Source organism: Micropterus dolomieu, linkage group LG15 (genome assembly GCF_021292245.1).
Source record: "Micropterus dolomieu isolate WLL.071019.BEF.003 ecotype Adirondacks linkage group LG15, ASM2129224v1, whole genome shotgun sequence".
Classification (NCBI taxonomy): Eukaryota; Metazoa; Chordata; class Actinopteri; order Centrarchiformes; family Centrarchidae; genus Micropterus; species Micropterus dolomieu.
The window spans coordinates 644,489-667,429 of record NC_060164.1 but is presented as its reverse complement, the minus strand read 5'-3'; the positions used below and the strand labels follow the sequence as shown (position 1 = coordinate 667,429).

Below are 22,941 nucleotides of genomic sequence, written 5' to 3'. Positions count from 1 at the left end.
GATAATGAGAAATCAAAACATTACATTTGGTATGAAGGAGTGAAGCCTGAAGACATGCATATGTAACAGTGAGAGTGATGGCTGCAGACTGTGCTGGAGTTTCCTCTGCAGTCTAGATGTTTGGGAGGAAGTGATAAGCAGGGTGGGGAAATGCTTCTGTATAATGATGCACAGATAACCAGGGAAGCAGCAAAAAAACTAAATAAAAACAAACACATTCTGACAATGGTGGGTGCAAACATAGCACAAAATCCTTCCTGTCCCTCAGACAAAACATGAAACAAAATCCATGCTTACAGCATCATTAAGAAAATGTCAACATTTCTGCAAGGAAAGGACACATGATGAACATGGGAAATAATCTAAATTGGAGGGAGGTCATTAAAAAAGGATGACAGATCAAAGGAACAGTTCAACTTGAAACATGCTTGCTTTTCCAGTCAGATGAGAGGAGCAATTCCTTTTATGCATGCTATTTCCATCCAGTGAATATAATTTAGCCAAGCCTAGCACAAAGACTGGAAGCAGGGGGGAAATGCTAGCCTAGTTCTTTTAAAATGTAAAAAAAAAAACTTCCAAAATCTCCAAAACCATGTGATTTACATCTAGTGGCAAGCTAGATTTTGTGTACAATGAGAATGCATATGTAGTAAATACTAAACATAACCTACTAAAAGAAATGACAGATTTGTACATTGATGGAAATGTACATGTCTTTATTGCTGTTGTTCCCAAAATCACATATCAGCCACTGATTTATTACAAAGAAAAATGTAAGAAGCAACGTTGTGAGTGCTCAGTCTCCCAGTGTTTTCCTAAAAGCATATCCATTCTTGGATTAACTTTTGTCTGAAATCAATTTTTTTGTGAATGAAAAGACCCCTGACTGATCACACATGGGAATAGACCTAATCTATTCAGCTGGGATGTCAAAGGAAAGCTGGTTTAGTAGGGGCAACAGGGGATAACTGTCCCAATCCCACTACTGGAAGGAGTATTCATGTTCCTCCAACTGTATGTACGAATTTTGTGTAGTTTGAAATGTATGAGAATTTACTGGGCAGGGAGTCCAAAGCAAGATGCTGAGTTGCATTGTAGGAAATTTAACCAATACTAAGGACCAAAAGTCAGGATATCTCGGACACATTGCACTGATTTTGACTTTAATCTGTCTCTTGTGAGTCCCCTGCACTACATTGAAGTGCAATCCAACATCAGTGGAGTACCCCGTTAAAGACCATACCTTTGTTGATGACAGTTCCAGCCTATACACTACATGTACATTCAACAGTTCTTTATTCAAACCGGAAACAAACATGGTGCTTGTGTTATAACGTGAAATATATAACCTTCTTGCATTGAAAAGGCTGCTCTTTGTCATCTGTCAAGCCTCAGACGTTGGAGCTTCCAACCCATCAGAAAACTAGTGAACTTTTTAAACAACAAAACATACCTTTGTCAAAAATATTATCAGCTTGTGAACTGGCACAAGCATGGCTGGACCCAGTCAGATTTAAGCTGTTAACATTATGCTTAATGTTAAATGCATGTCACACATGAATAATTATGTATCCATGAATCGAACCATATATTCAAACAGAATTGTCTGATTTAGAACTGGTTAAATACATCGACAGAAAGTGTCGTGTCCCAATTCCACAATACATGCTTACAGTATTCAGTTCGTACCATTTTATTGTCAAAGAATTCCTCGGTTTTCCCAAAAAGAAAAGTAAATGTTTTTTTCCATAGATTAAGATCTTTCTGGAGCTGTTTCACCACGACCAACGATTATTTAGTTTTTCCCCCCCCACAGCAGCTCCTGTTTCCTTTCTAGATTGCATTGTGGGAGAATAGTGTACATCAGCACACTCAACAATCCGCAGTTCTATAGTACTCCTACTAACTTTGAGGATACCAAATGTTGTCACTTTACAGCATGAACACAATACTGACCCTAAACCTGCTTTGAATTAGTGAGTAGAATAGAACAGGGACAAAGTCAGAAGGTTCAGGAATATCCATATCAGCCACACTGAGCTTTGCTTACCGGTAATCTATGTAACCCTATCTGCCTGATCAACATCTGTTAACCACCAATCTGAACTTCCACTGGAATGGCAAAGCATAAAATAAGCTCAGGTCCAGGAGCCATGAAACCCAAGTGGAATAATTCCATTACTTCCACTAATAACATCTCTGCTCTGAATGAGACCACTCTGCTAAATTGGATTGAGACAAAATGGCATCATCTTCATCAGAGCCAAATCAGGACGTGAGGAGAAAGTCATGTTATATTTCAAACCGTACAACGCAGCGTGCTGTGAATAAGAAGGCTGTACCGTTACAGAATATTAGTCATCAATATGAAATGATTGAATAACCTTTGGAAACCTGATGTCACATATTGAAGGAGTTTGTGTCAAAATCTTCCATTTCAGTGCTCCGCTCCTTGCTTTATTAATTTCATAAATGTGCATGGCATCTTATTTTTGAGTCATACAGTAGTTGAGTCTGAACACCTAACATGATGAAACCCAGACCAAGACCCAGTCCCATGGCCTCTTTTTAACCTGCACATTTCAAGTCTGTATAACCTCTGCATTAAAAAGTTGGTTTCTTAGATCTCAGTGCGCAGGTTGGGAAATCTCTTCAGCAGGGTTGTGGCTTGTTTGGGGTGTAGGCGTCCTCCCTGGATGTTGGTCTGTTCAGATTTATTCTTCATAGCAGCCTGTGAAAGAGGAAGATGATTTGTTATCAGTGCTTTTTACTGTGTAATGTGTAAATTAAGTACAACCTGGAAACTTTTGCACATTTGCAGCCCAGAATGGTAAACGTGCTTCAGTGTACTGCAAGTTGGACAGTTCCAGAAAGACAGACTTATCTTAGCCAAAAAAAGTTAGCCACCCTACCCTAGCTCCGAATTAAGAAGCATGTTTCCATAGTAAGAACCAGTGACACTGTTCAGTGCCACCAATTAAGAAAAGAGAGGAAACATGGCTCATAAAGAGAGCACAGTTTAACCTACTGAAATTATCCAGCAGTCAGGACGTCGCCAGCTTTTTGTATTCACCCAAGGAAACTATCCTGAGCCTGACTGACTAGTTACTACTAAAAGCTTACTCACACTATGGACTGTGCGATATGACCATATATATCATTTGACAATAGAAAAACATCTACGGTTTATTTTGTTGTGTCGCAAATTCCACACTTTATGGTAATATTTTTGCGAAAATACTGCGGGGAAGTTAGTGTTAAGTTGGATATTTGACAGATGTTTCAAATATCCAACCAACTTCTCCGCAGTACGTTCTTCCACACTTGCCAGTTTTGCGGGGAAGAAATCTTCATTCAGAATTAACAAACGTGGAGGAAAGTGAAGTTTACTCAGAAATGAGTGATACTGAACAGAAGGACTCAGACCACCATGATAGCAAAAATGAGGAGCTCAAACCTAAGAGAGAAGCCTGTTGTATGGATGAGCCACACAACACAATTCCAGCCGTTCCAGCCATGATGTGTGTGTCAGGTAACGTTAAGTGACTTGCCCACAGACATTCAGCTTACTTTCTAGTTCACCAAGACATGCTGTTGTTGTGATGTTAGCTATAGCAGCAGGAGAGTTGTGAGTATCGCTGTCTGGAGCTGCTGTGCTGCTCTGGGACGGTCATGAAATATTATTATTTAAATAATATAAATTATAATACGAGTTACTATTTGAAATTCCAGCTGTAGGACATTCCTACAGTAACTGTTGGTTTTACGCATAACGTACAGTTTTGACTCATAAAGCACAGCGTTACTGGACGCATAAAAACACATTGAGTCACAAAAAGAAATTCAATAGTCAAATCAATACAACATATTTATAGGAGGTGTTATAGTGGGGATTATCGGCCAAATGTTCAGTTTTCAGTCTGTGGCCTGAAACAGGTTGAGGCCCCAGGTTTTCCTGTAGGGTGACAGCTGATTTGTAGTATATTTCAGAAAAAACAAAAATGACTTAGTGAATTTCAGTGTCAACAGTATCTTCAGTAGGTTCTTAAATTGCACAGTCCCTTTGAAACTGTTTTATTCTCTGTTTTCAATGACTGGCTTTTCAATGGAATATATTTTAGTTCAGTGCCATTCAGGTGATAATAACCATTAGCTGTCAGCACTGAATAGATTTCAGATTACATATGAGGTCACCTCACCCTACCATCCTGCTTTATCTGTATCGAAGACCGACATTTTTGACATCCTGTATGGAAATAGGACAAGCTGCTAAAAGCTCCTACACAGACGGAAAAATAGACAAATGCAACAAGCATTTCAACAGGGAATTGATAAATTCATAACTTCAGTGAGACCTGTGATTATGGTTACCCACTGGCCATGACATGACACCTCAGGAGGATTTATAGAGTACCTAAACCAACAATTCTTGATATCACCAAGGAGGACCCACAGGAATCCGCAAGACTGAAAACTGCCCTCCTCCAGAGGGTACGTCCACACTATTATGTTTTCTTTTTAAAACTCTCCATACACACAAGCAACGTTTCACCACACACCAGAAAACGCACACATCAATAGACATTCACGTACACTGGGCATGCTCATGCCAGTGTAAACAGGAAGCAGATCGTCTTCTCTGCAGTCGGTTGCTTAGTTGCAGAAAATACTACAAACGAAGACAAACAGCAAAGGCGAAGAGTCGGACCAGAGATTTCTTTCTTGTACCAATGACGAGGTGGAACTGTTACTGAAAGTAACACGAGTATAAAGCGCATGTAGGCAGTAATGGCATTATAAAATGCAGAATATAACTGCACAACAGCTGCTAGCATACAACAAGGTCAGCAACGGCTGAAATTTATTATCCATGTAGAATTAAGCGCTGCTAGTCAAGGTTGATGTCATGGGTGTCTGCTTCATTGTTTTCAAAAGTCTCTGTTTCCGCCCTTCCAGACTAAAACGCAATCCCGGAAGTTTCAAACTAAAACAACGTCAGCAAATAGCAGCGCTGATGGAAGGCCCAAACATATAAAGCAGTGATTTGCTCTGCAGGTGCTGGACCAATTAGGGCAGAGCGGAACTACAGTGTGGCTCACATGTACCCAGGCTTCTAGTGGTTACCGCTCCACCTTGCTACTGGCAGCTTCAAAGGTGACACACATCCCATGAAGATCAACTTCCCCTCACTTTTGGATTTTGCTGATTAGTTGGAATACAAGCTTGGGCTTTAGGGAAGTGGAGTTGGAGTGGAGTTTCAGAGATATGCATTTTAGATTTAGACTTTATTGTCAAAGAGGGAGATTTCTTTTCACACTAGGGGTGGGAAAATAAAATCCATTCTTAGTTTTAGTATTTCTAAATGTTAAGTGATAACATGATGTTGACAGAACGCAAAAGGCTGAACTCAGAAGTGCAGCGCCCGGACAGTCTGGCAGCACATGTCAGAGACCAGTGTTCCCCCTATAATCGCCGCACTGCGATTACTGCCATGTGGCAAGAGATACAGAACCTTAAAATACATTTATTTATAACGCCTTCATGGTAAATCCACTGAAAAGGACCAGAGCGAGCTGACAGGCAGGTTAGCGACTTTATCCTGTCAGTTTGTCTCTTTACAAAGACAAGTGTTGCAGCAGAGAGTCCTACCTGAAGGGAGGCTGTGAAGTCTTCATGTTACGCCGTATGAGAACCACATACATTATTTATCAAATTAGGTCGGACTTGAGGATACACATGTGACAACGTCCGGTTTTCAAAATAAGGCGTCTATACAGGATGGAAATAAGATTAATTGGATTATATTCCATGTGTCCATATACAATGTGTCCATTAAAAGGACCCTCAGACCCACCCACCATAGTCTCTCCAAATCCTGTGGGAAACACTGGGTAAAAGTACATTTTGACTATTTCATTTATGCAATGGAAAAAAAATGAATGTACTAGTTCGGTTATTGTTTTCATTATATTAGGTTTTGGCTTTGGCCAAAAATTCTCATTTTGGTGCATCCCTAGTTTGGAATGAGCAGCCATTTTGCAAAATACAAAAATATGGACAAACAATCAGCATTACCTCAATCAATGCAATATCTTCAGTCGACTCACCAACAAGACAACTTGGATCATAGCAAATGAGTCATGCTAGTGATTAGGGTTGAGCCGATAGACGACCCCCACATTATTCCGCCATGTGAAAGCAGGTTTTAATCCCAACAAACATTTTTATTTTTAAATATACCTGCTTTGCGCCTGCCTCGGACTTCTCTTCCCCCCACACTCAGACACAGTCACACCTACACCTCAGGTCTCTCACTGCAACCACACCGGCTTGCCCCGCCTCTTTCTCTCTGCTCCCCTGACTTTCTCTATCAGCAGTATGTTTTATAAAGCCGCCCAAAAGACACAGAACTCGTCTTTTTTGCGGAGTTTTCCACCCATGATCAGTTATCACGGCAGCAGATGAGCCACATGCCGGTTTGTTGATGACTTTCAGCTTATCAAACAACCAAAACCAACATCTGCACTCTGTGTGTTCAGTGTTGCTTTACCTGAAACCCGCTGGTACAATATCCACCGTGTCCGTGACTTGTAATGTAATAGGCTACCAAGTTTTTTACCAAGTGAAGCCTATGCCAGTGAACACCTCTATAAGACGACCGCTGCATTCGATGCCATTGTACATTCCGATGTTTCATTGTAGACATCGTCTGATGGCAATTTTGTATTCATCGCCCAACCCTACTAGCAAGTGGACGAAGTCACCAGGCAGCTCAGCCAAGTCTACAAATGAAGTTTGAGCTGGAAGTAGTCATGTCCTATTAAAAGGTAAGCAAAGTTGACCTACAAAGTGGACAGCATAAACTGGAAATGCATGGCATCCTAGATGATGGATCTGAGAGAACTTCAGGCTGCTGCTGAAAAGCTCCAACTAAAGGGGAAACCAGAGGATATGGTGCTGCATAGTTCACCAGTGCCTACAGATACTACTCGCCCCTGCTGAACATCCTCAGATAACATGCAAGGTAAAGAGAACCTTTACCTCAGCAAATGTAGCTTTAGCAGAGCACACCCGCCCTATGATAGTCAAACTATTCAGCCTATTTCAAAGTGAACATGCATGTCAGCTTACAGCACAAACCAGTCCAGGTGTCAGTTGTGTAGCTGTGTATGGGAACATACCTGAGCCTTCGCAACACAAGTGTAGAAGGCGTTCATCTCATTGGAGCACAGACCATCCACAAAGTTGTTCTGCTTCCAACAGGCCATCATGACTGACATCTCTGTAACACAGGTGGCCTCTGTGGAGAAAATGGTTCATGTTTACCCTTCAATACCAATATGATTTATAACTTACATAAATAACGTCTTATCAAGCCGTAGCAGATGAAACATTTAAGCAGTGCTCAACCCCTTGTTCACACTGTACACCACTGACTGCAAGCCCCGACATGGGGATAAATCTGTTGTGAAGACACAATCCCATCGACCAAGCATTAGTGATATTGGCGAGGTGCCTGCAGAGCGCAAAGGACACTAAAACACAGAACCCACCCAGCCACAGCCTGTATCCGCTGTCGCCCCACCAGACTTCACATCTCAGACAAGATTAAGACACAACACGCTCAACTCACAATTAACCCTTGAAGACAGGGTGGTAAGAAAAAAGAAAAAATCTAGGACAGACACATGGACGTTTGGGGCCTTTGCCAGTCAAATTGTAGTGCTGTTGTGTAACATGTAACAATGTAACATCCCCTACTTCATGTTTCTTTATGCCAGATGTAATACATGTTGATACTGATGTGTATGTTGATGTGGCAAATGTATAGAAGAAGAAGAATCTAATGATAAATGATTAAACTAATGATCTATGTGTCCCACTACATTTCACATACATCACACATTACAACAGTAATGTGTGAAAAATAAACTTGACTCAACTCAACAGTTCTCAGCTTCAGATTACATTTTCCAACAGCACATTTTGGTAAAATAATAATAATAAATTAACATAAGAGCTTATCATCATAATAGACAGTACCACTAGTTGATCACTGCTTTTCAATTAAATTACTTGCTGTTAAAGTTGGACAATATGACTTTTTGTTTTTACTATCGCTTCATAGAAATATTGGATTTGCAGGATTTTTGAGTTGTCAGCTACTGGATTCACTGGATGAGCCAAAATACACACATTCCTATCTGGTTATTTGATCTAGGAAATAAAGCATATCGTGATATAATCAACCTGTCCTATGTCATGATATCAAACTGCATTTACCTTGTAAAATGTAAAAATGTATCCACATTGCCCTTCCCAAAGCACAGTAACTTACAATCTGAAATAGTGAAAGGTTACAGGTCTTGCTCGTGTTAGTGTATTTGGTGTATGGGGTGTGTTTTCACGCGTCTCTCCCGCTGACCTTGTATCAGCTACACAAGAGACTACAGGCTGAGCGAGAGAAGCAGTCAGGCTTCATTCATACCTCCTTTCTTCAGTTTGCGGTTGGCTACAGCATCTTTTAAAGCCAGAGTCTTGTTGGGTTTGAGTACTGGTTTTCCGTTCTGCCTACTGAGCAGCCTGCTGACCTTCTCCTGGAACAGCATGCCTCCCTGCGCCGCCATGTCACCACATAAAGCCGCACTTGCTCCTCTCTACCTCTGGCCGAGCACAGCGGGGAGCTCTGCTGCCGCACCGCGCGGATATACGCAACTGTGAGGACGAAAAGAGAGGAAAACCAGTCTTCAGTTCACCGACATTATCAGGACAGCGCCATGTTCTGCCGTAAGAAGCAATTCAGTGTCGTAAACCCCACGTGTAGTCGTGTGTACCAGATTCAGTTGCTGTCGTAAATCAGCCTTACATACAGTGTGCGTTCTCAGCACGAGCAATCCGACGGTAAAATCACTCAATAACATGAAAAAAATAAATGATATAATATTAGAACGTGCAAACAGGCCTACTACTACCAATGCAATATTATTATTAATAATAATAAGTGTCAGTGTGTGAAGCTAGGCTGTAGGTGTGAAGCAATGAGATGTCCCATCCTTTGACATACCTTAAAGGGTCATTTCATGATTTTTAAACCTGTTTTCGTTCATTTTAGTGTCAAAATGATGAGTAGGTACAAACGTTTTGGAATCACTGCAGTAGATGGCTTCAGCCAGCAGACACAAACCAGCTGCAGTGTAATTCCTTTGGGGAAATTGTCTGTCAAAATAACTTTGACAAAAAGTGTTTCTTTTTGCCACTGAGTAAATCCCGGTGAGACCCTTTTAACAGGAAACAGAAGTCTCGCTCAAGCACAATTCCATCCCTGAAGTCTTGTGAGAGCGAGTAGCTGCAGGAAGACGGCAGTGGAAACATCATTCAGCCCAGAGTTAAAGAGAGGTGTTTGTTGTGTGGAGTAATGTAGGAATAAAGTCTTTCTCCTCTCCAGTTCTTCCTTTTTCAAAATGAGGTTCTAAGGGCAGAGGGTGTCGTATGCGGTACAGATTGTAAAGCCCCTTGAGGCAAGTTGTGATATATGTGATATTGAGCTAACTAGGTACAGTTTCCAGTGTAAGAAAGTCCTCTGCTCTGTGTTTTTCTGGCACTTGGCCTATGCTTCAGGGAGAATGCAGGGCAAGTCTTAACATCGTCATGCAGGACATTTTCAGTGTGGATGCAGCATCGGCATGTATTAGAGTTGGTATCATATCAAATGACATCAGTTTCAGCTTTAGAACAGCCTTCAGAAGAAACGACACCCCTCGCACACATTGACACTGTGTTCCTCACATTTCAAACTTTTCCAGGTCGAACAAATATTTGAAGTAGCAAAACTCAGTTCATGTGAAGAAACACCTGATTAAATGTAAAGGTCACAGTCAGTTTAGTATTAGGATGTACACAAATATCAATAGGCCTCTTGTGACCACATAAGTGCTATAGATGTTTTATGAAAAGACCAACTATCAAATAAACTATTAATACTTACTGTAGCTCTGTAAGAAAAGACAATAATACCCTGTTTTGCCTGTGGTGTGTACAGTCTCTCTGAGGGGAAAGGGTTAAATGAAAAGGAGGCAACCTGTCCAGGCAGGGTTTAGCGGTCAGGATACTTCATCAGAACTGCTTGATGTTTGGTTGAACAGCTTCTTCTGTCCTTTAGATCTGTTTTTGGTCTCCACAAGCTCCTGGGGGAATATCTGGGTCTTTAGCTGCTAAATGTTCCACTGTGTTCTAACTGTGTCTGTCTGCTGTTTGCTGCTGAGCAGGTGTGTACAGTGGCGTTTTACAGCTATTTCTCTGAAAATGATGCTATGAGAGTGAACTAGTACAGCTGGATGGATAAACAATGAGCTAAAACTCACCTCGTAAAGCCAAGGGGAGCTGCAGATTCAGCTGATCATTCTCTGGAGGTTCATCACTTCAAACGACCAATTTTAACCTAAACATTATTTAAATAAATATGATTTTATTGCTTTAGATATTCCCTGAAAAAAAAACTTTTTTCATATAGTAAGTATATTTTATTTAATTTTTCCACAAACACACACACACTCACTCTAATTTAAATCAAATCTCTCTGACACGCTGGCACATTCCTTCCACTGTCTGCCTGGAAGCTGGTGGGTATTTTCTGTGTCTCTGCATGTTCTTCACCTGGAGGAAATGTGATGTACTGTGCACAGATGTCTCTGCGCTGAGAGAAATACGGGCTTGATTCTGTGCCAGGATCAGTTCATCCACAGTGATCTGACGCTTCTATCTCAGTTGTCACCCCAGGGACCAGTGCTGCACGCGCCATTTTTCTTACCATGAGGTGTATGTGCATGTGACAGCAAACTGTGCATGTGTGCTCAAATTTTTATTTTGATATAGACTCAACAACACCGGGGAAACTGGAGGACAGAAGCCTGAGTAGAACTCTTAACCTTCAAGACCTCTGAAACACACACATGCGGAAAAGCTCACACAGAAGTAGACTGATAAATCACACTGACACAGTGTTTGAGCATTCTTTTAGGACTTTATCCTTTCCTGTTAACCCCCAGCACACGCTCTCACATTTTACATATTACTGCACTAAATACATAATGTATTGCTGAAAACTGAAACCCACACTAATAACAAACATGAAGGGTTTATTTCAAGTCAAGATTCAAGTCACATCATGAGCTTTGACTTTTGTTATTATGTTTATAGTGTTTTTTCTCTGTTAAAAATCTATTTTAATCTCAAGTAAACATTTCCAAAGATCTTATTTTATCTCTTATGATCCTAACGTAATATGGTATCTGGCTTTCCCCAAAACACTAGATAGAAGTTTATCTTTCCACCATTGAATGAACTAATCCTCAAAAGTAGCTGCTGATAAGTCAGGTTGCAACACATTCAAGATATGTCCATATAATAATGACATTGTTTTGATAATCTTCATGTAAACAGGGAAAATGATTTTGCCTGCCAATGTGTCAGCCAGTCACCGCAGAACTATTCTCCTCTCACTGCTTAGCATGAAATACAAGCAGACAGACAGTTTAGAGCTTGTTGTGGGTTATCAATAGTGTCTGTCATTTCTTTGGAGCAGAGAGGGATGCGGGCTGACAGGAGTCTAGTAACCAAAAATGGAAATTGTTACAGATGTGATTAGTCATTGTTTTCATTAGCACCTTATGACTGTTAACCTCAGTCTCTATGGAGTCCCAAAGGTTTGATTTCTGATCACTCAAATGTAGAGTTGCATACACACACACACAGATGCAGTGCGGGAAGAAGTATTCAGATATTTGATGTTTGCTATCTGAGAAATGAGTCTATTGGCCCTATTACTTAGAGCATCTCACAAATAAATGACATGACAATGCAACAACTGCATCGTGACAGGACAGGATGATGATGAATGTGTTAAGGAGATGCATGCCTTACATTTGAGGAGAGCCATTTTGATATCTGTTGTGTCCATTATGACCTTGATGAGTGTGTGAGTGGACTGAGGACAGACCAGACAGTTGAACGTTACACAGCCTGAATAAAAGCTTATGGGCACCAATCTTTTCTCCCGCTCCTCAGATCAGGAGCTGCTGAGAACAGGGTGAGCTGGGAGATTGAGGAATGCCTTTCAACATCTCAGCTTTGCCTTGTTTGTGTTTCTGCCTTCTGCCAGCTGTAGCATGACCTTTGATCCCTTCTGTCTTGTTTGCCTTCAGTGCTGCAGAGTCTGACTCAGACCTGAAAGCCCTCTGCAGATCTGCATATTTACCAGTGCTGCTGCATCTGTATGGAGCAGGAAAAACCAAACAGTGGAGAGCGCTGAACAAACCAACATGGCCAGACCCTCATTAGTGTTTGTGGAGAGGAGATTAGACAAGTTCTCAGTGTTTGACTGGAACACCGTGTCAAAGAGTGTAAATAAATAAGATTAAAAATAAAAAAATAAAAAAGGCCCTCTCATCATTGTTGGTGAGCCGGCATAGCGTCAAACTTTACAATGGAGATGGGACGGATTCTGACCACACAGTCATGTACAGGGAGTACACCACCCTCCAGTTTGAGTGTGCACCAAAAGCAACGTTGGAGAAACTAGCAAGACACAGTTATATTCTGAAAGTATCCCACTAAAAACTCCCACCCCTCCCTTCAGATTTCCCTCCAAACCCGCTCCCCCAAAATGCACAGAATGTGCATGGCCAAAGTGCGCGCATGTTGACAGGTAGGCAGGCAGGTAGGCCAGCCAATCATTCCATTAAATGATTACAGACCTGCGACAGCCGCAAACACATGTGGGGAAAATTGCATGGGCAGCGTAAGATCACCAGATGTTCCACGTTAGGCAACCATAAGCATCTAAGACTTTTAGTATCAGTGGGATTGCACCATATGGTTCCTTTTTACATCCTTTTTATAAGGCCTGTCTTCCAGGATGTTTGAGAGACATACATATATCACTAAGTTCCCCCTACACACCTGGGACTGATTGCATTTCCTCTACAAAAGTAGAATACTACTCTTGTTGTTCTCTGATGAAGGCTTGTTGAAACGCATCAGCATCAGAAATGAAATGGTTGACTGAGGCCAGATTTTACCTCTACCCCAGTTCATGAGCATATGTTGTTGTTTGAAGGCCCTCCAGTAGTCCATGCCTGACTAATGTTTGTCTACATTCACAAAACTGATGCTAGGATGAGTATGTATATAGTGTCTCGCCAAACACATGTGGGCAATGGGTTAACTCTGGGTTAAAATGTTTCATGGTTATCAAGTGGGCTTGATACTTGGGGCTTAGCTTGAATCTCCCATGATAGGCCCATGTAGGCTGACTACTTGAGTCAGCTGCACTGTATAAAGGCAGCTCCCTGCCGTGCATGAGGGTGTGTAAGTGTGGGTGTGTTTGTGAGCGTGAATGGTTGCTTGCCTTTTAGAAGTGAATAATTAATGGGGGGCACAGGGTCTGCAGAAAGAAACAGCTGGTATAGTGCAGAGAGGGTGTGTATGTGTTGGGGTTTGGAGGGGATTCACATCACCCTGCCACCTTGCTGAGTGTTGGTCCACAACCATGGCTGTTAATAGCAGAAGGAATGAGTGGAGTAGTGTGTAAAATGTGTGCTAAGGTGACAACACATGATGAGCTGTGATGAGCAGTCTGAGCTGGGTGACAAGTCAGTGCTGAGAGTTGAGACCAACATTAATCCACCAGCATAATCAGACAGCAGTAGACCACATCACCACCAGTCATACAATACAATCAAACAGGCTACACGTTCACGTCAACATTTTTAAGAAGACTGAATGTATTGAACTCAACGATCTTAATAGTGAGTAGAAAGTTATAATAACGTAAAAATGACAATATGACCTATATAAATAAGTCTTATAATGTTACAGGAGTACAGTACTAAACTGGTTGAAATTATGTCTTTTTTTGTCTTTTTTCTTTTTCGAAGAAGGGTCACAAAAACGAATTTCACTCTTGATAGGAGTATTGGTGATGGTGTTATGTATCACTGCTCTGTCAAGGAGACATTTTGGCATGGGGAATGTGTGCTTAATTTACAAGCAAGCATCTCTGTCTATCACAATCAGTTGTGATAAAACAACAACATCAGCGCATGCTGCACAATTCTCTTGATGCTTTCCAGATAAACCTCATTTACATAAATCATTTTAAATGTTTCCCTCTAAATCTGACAGAAAGTAAACCAACACATAAAGTGGTTCACTTCATTTGCATGTGCTTCTGAGGCCAAAAAAGCTGCTCCAACTGGAATATGGTGGTTGGATCCACCTGCTGATGAAGATCCTACAATGTGGTTGAATGCTTGCAGAAAAAGCTTGTAAGTGGACCTTGTGGACGTTTTTGTCAAACTAATACTTCTTAGGTAAACAAATGAACTTTACTGTTTGTTGCTTCAGTGAACTGGTTTAAATTTTCAGTGAACAGAATGGAACCTACCTAAAGTGAATTTAAACTGAGACTAAGAATAGATAAACAGAGCATAAGAAAGAAAGAAACAGAAAGAAAGAGAATAGGAGCCAGTGCTTTTGGGGAACTGAGTTGGAGCCAAAGGGAGGTGAAGGACAGCACGGTGGGAAAGCATCAAGCACAGTCTGTGGCTGTCTGACAGACTGAATTGATTATCCCGACAAGACCATTAGCTAATGAAGCGTGTGTCTGTCTGGAGAAGTGTTTTCCTCTGAGAAATTGCCATCCTCCCTTCTTACACACACAAAACACTGCTGCCTCACTGTTGCTTTTCACAGGAGCAACAGCATTAACTATCCACATTTATGTGCTTATGTGATATAAGCACATTTGCTTCTCAGACAGATAGTGTGGTCTTGCATAAAATCAAAGAATTTCCCTCTAGTGTCTGCCTTGATGACCAGTTAATGAAAGCTGGTTTTATAGTCCAGATCATCATCAGCGTGAATTGTGCTGTTATATTTCAATGAGGAGCAGCCAGTATACTAATGACTGCTGCTACCTGTTTAGAAGAATGGGCATTGAAGGAAACCACATTTAGATACTCTGTGTTTAAAGAAAAGTCTTATTTGTTTTCTTTCCAAGAGTTGGATGAGAAGATCAATATTAGTCTTGTTTATGTGTGTTAAGGACAGAGCTGGAGCCAGTGTGTGGCTAGCATTGCTTTGTAGGGACAACTAACCTGGCTCTTCAACAATATACCTTTCAACATTTCCACTAGCGTCAGCTCATTAATTATTTAATATCTGACTTGTTCAATCGGTACACAAAGAGAAATGTAGAAACAATAGTTTGTGGTTTTACAAGGTACAAGGTAGATAGATGTATTTGTCATTTTACAACACATGTTTGTATAATGAGATGAAGGGATTTGGGGGACTTAGAATTCTGGAAATTGGAGCCATTTTGTGGCAAATAACAGTCAGTGAAGTGAGAGTTGAGCAGAGTTCAGAATCAGAATCAGAATCAGCTTTATTGCCAGGTATGTGCACACTCAGTGACTCGGGATTGTACATTGTCACAGTGAGATTGCCAGGATTGGTACCATAGTGCATGTTCAGGGACCATGACCTGTGCTCAACAAGTGTATCTGGCCACATGTATCTGTACTAATATGTAATAGATATACTGTTGTTCAGGGTCCCTGAGTCAAGTCAAGTACATTTTAAATTTTAAATCCTATTCAAACTTTGAAGTTGTTCTGAAGTACGTTCACTTACAGGAGGATTTCCCAGCGCAGCATAGAAAAAACACATGTATGCATTCATGCATGTCCCAGCTGGCACACACACACACACACACACACACACACACCACATGTCATGGAGGACAAGATGCACCTACATGTGACTCCAAACACACAGGAGTGTGTGTGTACGTTTGTCTGTGTGTGCATCCTGGATTCTTAACCCAGGCTTCAGTTGCCAGTAGCAAGTGAACAGTGTTGTTTATTCAGTTATTGTTTACCGACTAGAGGTCACTATACTGCATGTTTTGAAAAGAGATTGAGAAGAAGAGGTAGTAAAGTACCAGAGTTAGTTCATGCAAGTGTGTTGCTCTCTTCTTTGGACGTTTGGATTGTTTGGCCAAAACCAATTGGCGAGGACGTTGGTGACTGTTGGAGTGCCTCTCCCTGCATTGTTCCTGCTTTGCGTGGTTCAACCTGCCAACCATTCGATGTAGTTGAAAACATTTCAGCCCAGTAATAAACGTGGTGGAGTGCAGAGACCACATGAGAATATAACCGAGTGTAGTCACACTGCGCAAGATAGCCCCACATGTGCATTTGCTGGAAACACAGAGGAAATCATACACGAGCAACTACTTGCGCATGCAAACTGCTCATAAGTATATGCGAGAGATTAGGGTTTAATGGTGTAAAAATGTCTATTATTAGTAATAATAGAATAATTATTAGGAATAGCCTGTTATTATTTAGCAATTAATAATAGAATCGAACCTGTATTAAATTCACCTCAGAATTCATAGCCAATAAATGATATTAGTCTCAAAATATACTAAACTATCAATCTGGAACTCTGATTGAGGTTGGCAATACAGTATATGCACAATGTTAAAGAAACAAGCATGTATATACACAAGAATTTATTTAAAAGATATACAAATGCAAAACACACAAGATGAAACCTAATTAAAATGTCCTAAACTGAAGAACAAAGGGCTGTGTGTGTGTGTGTGTGTGTGTGTGTGTGTGTGTGTGTGTGTGTAGGAGAGCAGGTGTGTGTTTTTCTGTTGGGTGCACGCCACAAAGAATGTGCGTTGGGTTTTTTTTGATCTACATCTGTATGTCTCGCGTGTCCGACAAGAGGTAACCTCCGGGTCTGAAAAGTGATGCCATGCGGTGCATGAAACCTGCATTCTTTCTAACGGCCAGCAGGGGGCGACTTCATTAGTCCAATTCCATTAGAAATAACGGCAAACTGTAATGACTTTTTAGCTATTTGAAGATAATGCCCAGGTACATTACCAGTCTGTAAGGGGAAAAAAAGTTGCTTTAGCATGCTACATGTTAGTTGGCGGTTCCTTTGTGGGTTAGCCAAGCGGGAAGTCACTTCTTTGCTTCTGTTAGCATGCAAAGTTAGCTGGCATACTGTGTTGTAGCTACTGGTGCCGACTAAGCTTGTTTGCAGGGATCTCAACAAAATTGTCCATCATTCCTGAGCACATCTACGGAGAGCACTTCAGTGATGTGCCACTTACTGAGTCACTGAGAAGGTTAGTGACTTTTACCAAAACTGATGTCCCAGTGCTAGGCTGCATGTCAGCGACAGTGTGGTGCGCAAATACTACTGTGCCAGCTACACTCTATGAAGACAGGCGTGGACGACTTATTCAGGGCACTGGAACTTTCTATTGACAGCAACTCTGTGCTCTCACCTGTGGCTCAAGTGGCAGAGGTCAAAGAGATCAAAGCTGGATCAGTGAGTGAGGAGAAACTGGGGCTGTTTCTCAATCTGCGTTCTTGTCTGTACATGTGGAGTTGTGAAACGTCATCAGTCGCAGTCAAAGTACTGTTCCAATTCAAAAGTCCACATCTAGCCAAGTACAGTCAAATACCTGGATGTGTTCTCGCTCCGCCCGTTTTACTGAGCCTGCATTGGTGGTGACTTGTGTGGACTTCGGATAGCCAGATATCCCAGAATGCATTTTGCCGCCAAAAAGCGAAAATGTCGGACGAGAAAACTCATAACTTATAATACTACTGTTCTTGTGTCACATATAGTAGTTTTAAGAGTTTTTTATGCGGGAATATAGTTGTTTAATCTTCAAATATGTGGTTGATTTCTCAAGACAGAACTGATTTAAAAAATTGCTACGACATTTTCGGAGATATGAGATCCCGCCCGCTAACGGGTCCGGCTGACATCAAGTCCGCCACTGTTCCAATTGCTGAATGACTGACTGCGTGCTCCCGTTCCTGGGAGTTTGTACTCCCGAGCCGAACTTGCCAAGTCGCTTTAAAGTACAGAAGTCCAAACTTGGCAAACTCGGTACTGAGAAACAGCCTGGGACTTGCTAACAGTTTTATTAATTTTGTAAAAGTCAGGGAAGATGTCCAGCTTGTACAACAAAAGCTGCCGAGTTTCCCGCTCTCCGTTAAACAAGCTGGCTCTGCTAAATTGAACAGGCTTCTGAAAATGGACGATGCAGATCGCACATCATTGTCACACAACAAAAGAATGAAGTGAGGATATGTGTGGACTTAGAGAGCCAAATAAGGATGTAGTGATGGACAGTCACCCACTACCCCATATGGATGACCTTTTCTCTGCCTCTCCACTGCCTTCTCCACAATCGATTTGGCGAATGCTTATCACTATCTGTACTAGCAGAAGAAAGCCGGGACATGACTGCATTCATCACACATGAATGGCTTTTACAGGTTCAGTTGGGTTCCAAATGGAAGTGCTCCAAGCTGATGTCCCTGGTGCTGAAAGAAAACAAAATCACACAATCTGCAGGCAGCATTTGCTGTGCGAAAGGAAGCCAGCCTACAGCTCAGCAATGAAAAGTTCCACTGCAGCAGGCCTTACGGTTCCTTTAGCACACTATTTCAGCCCAGAGTTTGCTGTTAGACTGGGATCACCTCAGGGCTATGACAGGACCTACAGCACTCAACAACACCACCACACTATACTCATTTCTGGTGCATGGTATGCGAAGTTTGGCAAAACTATGTGTCTCTGGTGGAGCCCAGGCAGGAATGCCTTCATTACAAAACATTTCAGTAGACTGCAGCAGTATAGCCAAGCTTTGACAGTACTCCATTGTGAAAAAGAAGGAATTTCTTGTCAGGGACAAGATTTACACTGCGGACAGACCACCAGGCCCTGACCACACTGACCTTAGTTGTGCAGGAATGCGTATTGCAGGGTGTCAGCTACACTCCTGTGCTTCACAAATGATTTGGTATGTCATGCTGGTGTACAAAATCATGCTGCCGACTCTCTCGTTTGCCCCTCCCATCAGAAAATGATGCAAAGCTCTCTCAGTGAAGGACCATTTGAAGACTTTTAGTACTAACATGTAGGCCTGACAACAAGACATTACAATAATCAAGTCTGGATGAAACAAAAACATTCTGCATAAGTCAAGGACAGAAAAGACCAAATTGTTTGCTATATTGTGTAGGTGAAAAAAAAAGGCGATTTTTGTCATTTGTGCTGATGTTGCCCTGCGTTGATCCATGTTCATGTGTGCCTCACACATGGAGATGTCAGGGACAGTCCAGAGCTCCAGCCCGAAGAACCTGGTCCCCTTATATGTCATCCCGGAGAGAAGTGGCCGGGCCCACATGTTGGCACCCCAGCACCTTCGGGCCTCATTAAGCGATCTCGATTATGCCAGGAGATGAATCTTTCTTGTACATTTAAATTAATGTTGGGCTGAGTCAAATTCCCTGTAGTTTACGTTAATACCAGCTACAACAACACTGTTTTACCCTTAATGTTGACAAGTTGAATCATTTAATTTTGTGTTAATTAAGCTATAAATAATTACATTACAGCCATCTGTGATTGTTGTTTGTGATGGACCGAAATGTTTTTTGATACTAAAGAATGACATTTTAACACTCATTTCTGTTTTGACCCACATATCTCGATTAAAACAAACTCTCTCTATATTCATGCTGGAAATGTCAATTCAAAATCCTGTGCTAGTCTGACGCCTGAGCTGCGCTCTCTACCTTATCAGTCTAACTGTCGTCTCCCTAACGAGGACAGTTATATGAGAAAAACAACTAGAGCTGGAACGTCAGTGAACACTTTGTAGACTCCAAGCTAGACCTGTCTAGACCTAAGACCTAGACCTAAGAATATTCTTTAACATATGTAAGTTACAGCTTTACCATACATTAAATTATTCAAACCAATAATTTTGGAACCACCAGACAGATGGTTTTGGGGTAGTGGACGGCCCCGGAGCAGAGGTACTGGGCATCTCATCAGGCTCAAAGGAGTCCCTCTGCCCCAGAGCCTTGTACATTGTCTTGAAGAAAGGCCAGTTTCCGGCTACCACCTTCCCATCCTGCATCCCTGATCCAGATCCTGTGTAAAGGGTATAAGAAACACATGGTTAAATTTTGATAAAACCTTATTGATTATTTATAGGGCTGGAGCTAGCTAATTCACGAAGAGTCACCATCAGTGTAAAGTAAACATTATGTGACGTCGGATAGGTTACATTAGAGTTACTTGAAAGCTCAGGGCATATCATACGGACATTGAAGGGTACCCTGTGCGTCAAATACCGACGCTTTGTCTGGCTTTTTCAAAGCGTTGTTATTTGATGCCCAAATGACACCAGGATTCCCTACACACACTCATATACTAGTTTATAACAGATGTGTTAACTCTGGCAGTTTACTAGCTGAATACGTGTATGTAAAATGTGCATAAAGGGCTCAAAAAGTCCGTGAGAGAGCCCCCATGCACTTGACGATTTGACAGTGGAACAGCCCTAAGGCCTGGCAGACGTAGCGGGGACGTGCCTCAACTGGGCGCCTGTGGCTCTGGAGGTAGAGCGGATTGCCCGCTAATCAGATCATTGTGGTTCCTGGCTCCTCCAGTCTGCATGTCTGCATGTCAAAGTGTCAGGTTCAAAATACTGAACCCCAAATTGTGAATGAGTGTGAATTTTGTTTCTGATAGTAGTTGGCACCGTAGCCCCTGCCATCAGTGTATGAATGTGTTTGTGGTGAATTTGATTAGCTTAAAATTGCTTTGACTGGCCAGAAGACTAGAAAGGCGCTATACAAGTACAGACCATTTCCCATTTCCCAGAGTCTGTGAGTGTGGACCTTGGGATTGGGCAGGCAGACTGCACTCTAACACACCTGTTAAACACTATTAGTCTACTTAGTAGTTTGTGGCTGTCACCTCATTGGCTAATGTGTCCCCCTGCAAGATTAGAGACCACTACACCTTAAAAGAGTAGCCCATCGAGTTATACTGTAACATTGTTGGATTCACGATGGACAGTTTATTAAAATGCCGCGACAAACCAGAGATCGAGCTGTTGACCCTCCCACCCCCAACAGTACAGTACTATATGAGTAATATTCTACTATGTTTATTGTTATTAACCAAGATACCAAATTCCTTGTATGTGTTAATCTTCTTGGTAATTCTGGTCTTTTTTTACACACATTTTCCTTTACTGTTAAAACTTGGTGCCTACATTACTCACAATGACGCTTGACCATCGACAGTTCAGTTGGAGATTTGAGTGTGTTATGCTAGTAGCAGCTAATGTAGCCTCAAAGTTCTAGCCTGCAGCAGAGATTAGGAGTTTCAAAGGTATAGCAAGCTCACTCATTTGCAACTCCATACTAACATATTTGTTTCATTTTTATATTTTTACTCTTAAAGTTATGTAAAAATATGTAAGTTTTTCAATGAAATTATTTATTAATAAATCCAATTTTCATTGCCTTATAGTCAATGGGCTCAAAACTCACTTGAAGCACACGCCTGTTTTTTTTTTTCTTTCTCTGTCGCTTGCATCCGCCACTATTCTGTTTTTAATGTGAGGACACCAGGTCGGATTCAGCCCTGTGCTCGTACTACAGCAACAACACGGCAGCTAACGACATGCAGTCCACTAACAACATAAAACAACCAGCTCACAGCAAAACACAGGCTCCACGTAAGGATACAAAACAACAATAGAGGTTTATGTGCTGAAGCCCATCAGACCAAACAGGTTCAGATTATGTTGAGTAAGAACAAAGTGAGCATTAGTAAAGCTGGAGAAACAGAGAAATTCACGTTAGCTCACCGGCTAACGCCGAGCAGTTGCTTATGTTATCCGGTGCAAAGTTGTATCGCTTTCCACATAGCTTCACCAACTAACGCGACCCATGCTACTATCCTGTGTACCACTGTTGATTTAGCCTGGAAGAAAGGATGTAACGGTAAAAAGCAAATGTGGAGCAATTTGTTTACTAACGTTAGCCTATAGTGATGCAGCGGACCTGCTGCTGTTTGCTTCGTAACATTCAATTTAGATTTATTGTGGTTTTACCGATACTCGGGTACACAGCTTTTCCACCTCTCCGTCGCTGTAACTAACGTGACCCACATAATATACAATATTGCAACAAAACAGCGACAACAGCCCAGAGGAAGAGCCATGCACTGACACTACAGTAAAGTTACTTACTGCGGTCTAACTGTTATAAAGTGTGACACAGTCTTGTTATAATATTCAGTCCAGCTCACTGCCCATTTCGTTATCATCCAATACATGTAGCTGTGCTGACATTGCTGAGCCTCCGCTGAAAGTTACACAGATAGTAAAGATAGTTACTGAAAGCAGCAGGCGAGCTAACGCTTTAGCACGTCAGCTAAATGCAGTAAATGTACCATGATCATGTAAAGAGTATGGAGTAGTTCAACCTGCAGCTGATAAAATTATACTATAACGTTGCAGTAGTGATTTACCTGAGTTTCCAGCATGTTGTGTGAAGCTGTCTCCCTGCCTGTCTATTGCTTTTTTTCGGGAGTACTGTGCCAATATTCCGGTGAATGAAAGGTACAGAGCTGGTGTTGATCTGCCTCTGAGCCGAGAAGTAACAGAACCTGAACATGTCCGTGTGAAAAGTCACATACTGCATGCTGGTGTTTCTGCGTTTATTGCAGGATTTCTGTATGAAAGTGGTTGTGTTTTGGATTATGCTCGCTCATGAGTTCAAGCGAGCACGCGGACAAGCACATACCTGGTTGCAATCTTAAAACCGCACCGCTAGTGGCCGCTGAAAACTACATTAGTGGGCTAGCACTCCCCAACACCAGGAAACAGACTTCAATGTGTAAATCAGTGGAGATCTCCTTTAAGACATGTCTTCACGTTGCAATACACTAAGTTAATCAAAAGTTGTTAAACAATTAGGCTATTAGTCCAAAGGATTATTCCCTCTAACCAGACCATCAGAGCCTTTGATT

The 22,941-nt window shown here is 41.6% G+C and overlaps 1 protein-coding gene across 1 annotated transcript; it reads right to left on the bottom strand.

The window, feature by feature from the left end:
- Window positions 1-699: 699 nt before the first annotated feature.
- On the bottom strand, window positions 700-8,825 carry chchd1 (coiled-coil-helix-coiled-coil-helix domain containing 1). The gene is made up of 3 exons (XM_046071345.1): window positions 8,489-8,825; window positions 7,182-7,300; window positions 700-2,731 (listed from the first exon to the last, which is right to left on the bottom strand). The coding sequence occupies exons 1-3, from the start codon at window positions 8,625-8,627 to the stop codon at window positions 2,621-2,623; spliced, it is 369 nt and encodes a 122-aa protein (XP_045927301.1). The 5' UTR covers window positions 8,628-8,825; the 3' UTR covers window positions 700-2,620.
- Between the last annotated feature and the right edge of the window lie 14,116 nt (window positions 8,826-22,941).

Coding starts and splice junctions, on each gene's coding strand:
- chchd1 (XM_046071345.1), bottom strand. CDS start 8,627: ATGGCGGCGCAGGGAGGCATGCTGTTCCAGGAGAAGGTCAGCAGGCTG. Junction 7,301..8,488: donor CCGCAAACTGAAGAAAGGAG/GTATGAATGAAG, acceptor TTTTCTCCACAG/AGGCCACCTGTGTTACAGAG. Junction 2,732..7,181: donor CTTGTGTTGCGAAGGCTCAG/GTATGTTCCCAT, acceptor CCTCTTTCACAG/GCTGCTATGAAGAATAAATC.